This window comes from Alosa alosa, chromosome 3 (genome assembly GCF_017589495.1).
Source record: "Alosa alosa isolate M-15738 ecotype Scorff River chromosome 3, AALO_Geno_1.1, whole genome shotgun sequence".
Lineage (NCBI taxonomy): Eukaryota > Metazoa > Chordata > Actinopteri > Clupeiformes > Clupeidae > Alosa > Alosa alosa.
In genome coordinates this window covers 25,364,800-25,370,801 of record NC_063191.1, presented here as the reverse complement: position 1 = coordinate 25,370,801, position 6,002 = coordinate 25,364,800, and the positions used below count along the sequence as shown (strand labels likewise).

The following is a 6,002-nucleotide window of genomic DNA, read 5'->3' as shown; positions in this document are numbered from 1 at the left end:
TCAGGTTCTGCACCGGCACCCGCCACAGCCCCTGAAGGACCACTCCCCCATGCAAGAGGAGCCCCTGCCCAGCTCCGCAGTGGACGAGACATCACAGAACAGCGCCTCCTTGTCCGCTGCTGCCGCCACAGCCGCAGCAGCAGGCTGTCCCAGCGGGGCCGGCGCCGGGCCCAAGAAGCCGCGCTCGCGCACTAAGATCTCCCTGGAGGCGCTGGGCATCCTGCAGAGCTTCATCCAGGACGTGGGGCTCTACCCGGACCAGGAGGCCATCCACACGCTCTCGGCCCAGCTGGACCTGCCCAAGCACACCATCATCAAGTTCTTCCAGAACCAGCGCTACCACGTCAAGCACCACGGGCGACTGAAGGAGCTCGGAGCCGAGAGCGCGGCTGGCGGCGGAGTGGACGTGTCCGAGTACCGCGACGAGGAGCTGCTCTCGGGCTCCGAGGACGCCGAGTCCAGCGAGGACGGCCACGAGGAGATCTACGGTGGCCAGGAGGGCGCCGGCGGACCTGGAGCCGCATCCTCCTCCGCGGCAGGCGGGTCGTCCGCCACCTCAACCCCGACCCCCAGCTGCGGCGGCGGCCCGGACGAGGGCAAGGACAAGGGCCACTCCAGGCCCAGCTCCCTGCCCCCCAGCGGCTCGTCCTCCAGCCCCCGCGAGCAGGCCGACTACCACAGATAAGACCCCCAACACACGGCCACGACGAGGGCAGGGGAGGGGAGTAGCAGGCCAGGACGGGGAGGGGCAGGGGGAGGGAGAGGAAGAGGTGGTCACACACTAAAACTGTCCAACGGCATAAGGCTCGCAGCGGTCTGCCCTGACCTGACCTCTGAACTGACTGACAGGCACCGTAGGGGATTGATTGCCAGTAGGCTCCCATGAACAGGCAGCCACACACTTATAAAGCGACTCATATAGGTTACTAAATCGTTTTGTTGAGCACTGACAAAGAGATATCAGTACCAAAGGATGGTGGATGAGATTTTGAACAGACAGCGAGTGTGTGCCTGTGCATCAAGAGTCCCATGTCATCTCACTGTGGTGATCATGAGTTTACTGATTTGCTTGTGATGCAGTTCAACTGCAGAATCACCCAAACACTTATGTTTTTAAATACTATCACCCAATAGACAACACTTATCCATGCCAATCCTTCCCTTCTCCATTAACACTAAATGGAATCTTTAAATGACAAATAAAATTACAATTTTATGCCCAACACTCATGGGGGCGTGTAGAGAACTGAGTTGAGTCAAATCGCCCCCTCCACCTTAACAGCAAGAGGGACAATGGAGCTTTGGACCTCTCAAAGGACAGGCGAGGATGTACTCCTGCCTGATCAAGCAGCTGTGTGGGCGGTTGTGGCTTGCCTCTTCCTCCCTGCGTCCCTTCGACAAGGCATTCCTGGTGGTGTCTGATGGGGGGAGGTCGGGGCATGTGGGGTAACTGTGCGAGACTGTTTAAGAGGAGGGTGGAGACTGGAGGTGGTGGAAAGAGAGAGAGAGAGAGAGAGAGAGGAGGGAGTGGGCTGTGGGGTGTATACAACAGCTCAGCCCATCAATCCAATTATAAACATGTGTGGTCTGTGCCGAGCCCGACAGCCACTTTGAGGAGAAAGGAGAGGCGTCCCTCCCTCAGCCTCCCCCACATCCACCCCCACACGCCACCCCCACACGCCACCCCCACCCCAACCCCTCGCCCGACCAGTCACATTGGTCCCATCAGTCCTGTGTGGTACCCCCCTCCCCCACCTCCTCTCCTCTTCTTCCCCACCTTGATAAGCACCACCCCAAAGCCTGTCTGTTTGTCAGCCTGTCTCCGACACTCATCTGTTCTTCTTAGGTTTCTGAGTGTTTGTTAACAACAACAACATCAACAACAACAACTTTGTGTAATCCTCTGCTGCCTCGACTGTCATCTGATTACACGCTGGCCACCAAGCAAGCAGAAGCAATCAGAGAAAAAGACTTTGAAGACACCGGGGCACAGAGGGCTAGAACAGCCAAAACAAAGGGGGAACTTCGGAAGCATGGACTAATGCCACTGCAGTTGGCCAGCCTCTCCCTACCTTTAACCCACACAAGAGTCGGAAAAAAACACAGAAAAGACATGCAGCAAATGTCAACAATCAGGCACTTTATGTGCGGTAGCCCACCCCTCATACTTATCCAACATTTCCCTCCCCCCTGACTGGTACTCCGTGTGCCACTTCACCAACCCTACCCACATAAACTCCATGACTCTATTTATTACTATCTTTATCCATGATTATTGTTATTATTATTGTTGTTGTTATGGCTGTTATTGCAGTCATCGCTGTTATTTTTAGTTGTATTTGTCATGGTCTAATGTCAGCTTTTGGCTCATGGTGGTTGTTTTGGTAATGAGAGACTTTATGAAAGGGGACAGCACTGCCAAAAAATTGGAATGAGAGAATAAGAAGCAGTTACTGATGTTATTGAGCAAAACCCTGAGATGTTGTGTACTGCCAGCTCTGTCTGTCTATCATATGGACTTTTCTAAAGTTAGCATTTGTCAGACCAGGAGCTGTATCCAAACTAATTATAAGAAAAACATAAGAATTGAAATGTACCTTTTTTTGCTGCAGATGTTGACAATCCTATTATTTTTGTTTGTTTGTTTGTTTGTTTGTTTGTTTGAGCCAGTCATAACTCACTGGCCGTGAACTCTGAATTCTGTATGGACATGTTTGTGTTCACGAAACAGTACCTGGAAATGAACTCCGACGTAAAGGCGACAAGTTCTCCCTGTATCGAAATGCCACAATAGGGTTGCTGTGGCAACGTGTCGATCCAGGGCTCCAATTGGCTGCCTTGAGTCAGCTGCTCCCTCTCTCCTGAGTATTCTGGTTTAACAGACTCTGTGTCTGACCAGAGGTTGACCTTTCATCTATTTTGATTCAGTTAGGTAATATTAATGGTCTGTGTTTGTTGTTTTGTCTTCATGATGTAAAGCAGTTTTATGTCGTCCTGTTTTGGAGCTTAGATGCTATCACCCCCTCTCCCCTTCCTCCTTGTCCTCCACCTGCTCTTTTTCTTTGTACACTGATGTGTGTTTGTTCCACTGTTTAGCTTTTGTGATGAGATTTAAATATAAAAAAAACGAATTGATGTTTTCAGAAAGAAAGTTACATCCTCAATGGTCAGGGTGCACTTTTTAAATGAATATTTGTGACTAAGTCATGACCGCCACTTCTGGGGCAAATCTGGAAGACTGTACATAGTGTATGCAAGGTGGAGATGCCGTTGTCGAAGAAACAATGAGCATGTGTTAAAAACCCACTCATAGACATCCTCAACGCACCGCACACGTTCATCCGGAGAAAAGTGACATTGAGATTTACTCCTCACTAATAGTCAAATGCTTTATTACGTCTGAGAAATGAAAGTTAAACACAGTTTAAAACCCACCTCATAATCTCTCCCTCTCTCTCTCTTTCTCTCTCCCTTTCTCCTCCCCCCCTCCCCTTGTCCACTGCTCTGAACACTGGCTCAGTATCGGGCCGTGGCTGCTCTGCATTTCTCAGTCCCGTTCGATTAGAGGCCTCCCTAAAGCCACGAGGGCCAGCGTCCTCTAATAAGACATGTGCGGCGAGTGACAGTAATTCGCATGGAAGCGCCAGCGTGCACAGGGGCGGTCCACGGGGGTCCCACGGGAGCCTGCAGCGCCTCACCCGGAACGAGGGCTGACACCAGGAGCCTCCGAGGGGCCCCCTTTAGTCTCCGGTCATTGGGGTGTCGTAGGAGCCCCCTCTAGTAGAGTCCCCACATTCCCTTCTCGCAGCTCCAAGACACATTGATAGGGTCTAGTGCAATCACTCCACTGTAGGAGGGGACAGCCTGCTTGAAAATCAGGGATTAGTGGGTTCGATACGTAGTTTTCTGTCAAAGAGGTAATTCTATCTACTTGTCACTTTCTCCACTTCAGGAAGAATCATCCGAAGATGAGCATGCGTCTGTTTACTATTTCGCATCTCTTGTTTTATTTGTTTGTTTGTTTGGTTTCAGTCAGCTGTGCAAAAACCTTGTTCTTAGTCCCTCTGTGGACACTGTATAAGACAGCCCAAATACCCCATGAAGCCCCCCCCCCCCCCCCTCCCTCCACTCCCTTAGAGTGTCAACTGTCTGGAGGCTCCGAACAGGGCATCTAATGACATGGCTCTGATGGTCAACCACATCCACACCACAGTTAAGCCTGTCAGTCAGCTCCCACCCAGTGAGGCCCAGACCTGCCCCAGTTATTACCCCTGCAGCTCTCCTCAGAGCCCCCTTCCCCCAGGCCCACACCCACCCACCCCTCCTGTGGAGCCTAGATCAGCCAAAGACAAGCGATGCTGATGAGCCAATCCCTCATTCAACCACCTCCCCCCCCTCAAAAAAATACACCTCACCACCACCTCTCTCAAATTACCCCTGTGTGTGTGTGTGTGTGTGTGTGTGTGTGTGTGTGTGTGTGTGTGTGATGAGCGAGGGAGTGCGGTGTGTGTGTTGGAGGCTGGTGTTTAACCTGCCCTGGCGGGGAGTCTGGTCCTCAGCGTGAGGCAGGAGCATTCACCAGCCCGCCATCGCTCACCCTACGTCCCCCAGAGAGACACTAATTCAGGTGAAGAAAAGACAGAGCGGATGAATGAGTGAATGAGTGAGTGAATAAATGAAAGAAAGACACAGAGAGAAAAAAGAAACAAAGATGGGCTCTTTGGGATCCTGATGAGCAGCAGGTTAAGGTCAGTTGCCAATTATCCCACTACTTGTCTGCTTTTCACTCTCTCGCATTCCTCATTCTCTCCTTCGAACAGACAATCACTCGCTCTCACGCTGTGGTGTCACGCTTAATTGGGGTTGATCATCTCAACTTATGGAGGTGGCAGTCACTCTCAGTGAACAGCAGCAGCGTCATGAGACTGCAACTCCTCGTAGGAGGCCATCTCGACTCTTTCATGATCCTGTCCAAGTCACAATCATTTTTATATTGGCAGGATTAGAATCTACTAGTAAAGTGGTCATGACACTTTACTAATGCTACATAATGCTCTTATGCTGACAAGAGGAAAGTCAACTCTATTTGATGGTGTCACCAAATATAGTGTACTGATAAAAGCCCCCACACTTAAACTCTATAGAGCTACTTTCACTGTATATGCCTGATGGTTTCATGTGTATGTGATTTTAAGTTTCTTGAGCTGATAACATGGAGCGATAATTGTTTTTCTTGCAGTGCCTCTTGACTAAGCACAATGTCCGACCTAATTGTTGAGAACAATCCATTATAACATTCATCAAGTTGATCTTCAGGTTTGCCACCGCTGCCAACACTTTCATCTCGATTTTCTATTTCACCTACAATGTGAATCAGGATTGCCATTCCTGGATTGGTATTTTTCATATTCCATGTAAATCAAGTCATAGTCATTATCACTAAGTGATAATTAACTCTCTAACTTATGTGCATTGCTTTTTTGTGTATTTTTTTGTTTTTCATATTTTATTTTTCAAATTGCTGTCGTTTAAATAAAGTGCATCCATTGAAAAGGGAACGATTGTTTCTGCCTCTCTCTCTCTCTCTCTCTCTCTCTCTCTCTCTATTTCTGTAAATGCAGCATATGTTTTATATGGGTTTCTATTTAACTGGGGATGGGAGCAAGAGGGGCTAATGCATTCAACCAAACCCCCACAGCCGTCATTATTTTATCCTTATTCTTCTAAGGCCGCCCCAGTGTTTCAAAGAGCATAGCACCCCGCCTTCAGAACAATGCGATGTTGTCTTTTTTTCGGGGGGACCGTGGGCATTCAAGTGGTGTGGCCACAGGAACCAAATACTGTTTCATTTGTACATAAAAAGCAATCAAAATAAACCATAATAGGAAAAACAGACCGTGAGGCGCACTTGGTCTGCCTTACTGGAAACAGTCAATGACGATGTAACTTTTGTGTGTGGACTGTGTGTTTATCCTTTAAAAAAAAAAACATTTTAAAAAACA

At 49.3% G+C, this 6,002-nt stretch overlaps 1 protein-coding gene across 1 annotated transcript in view; it reads left to right on the top strand.

Moving 5' to 3' along the window:
* Positions 1–5,558, top strand: part of satb2 (SATB homeobox 2) — a 55,082-nt gene extending 49,524 nt beyond the window's left edge. Inside the window, 1 exon segment of the mRNA XM_048238470.1 lies at positions 1–5,558. This exon segment is cut by the window's left edge and continues 52 nt beyond it. Within this exon segment, the coding sequence (XP_048094427.1) occupies positions 1–685 (685 nt within the window). The 3' untranslated portion in view covers positions 686–5,558.
* The last annotated feature ends 444 nt before the right edge of the window (positions 5,559–6,002 follow it).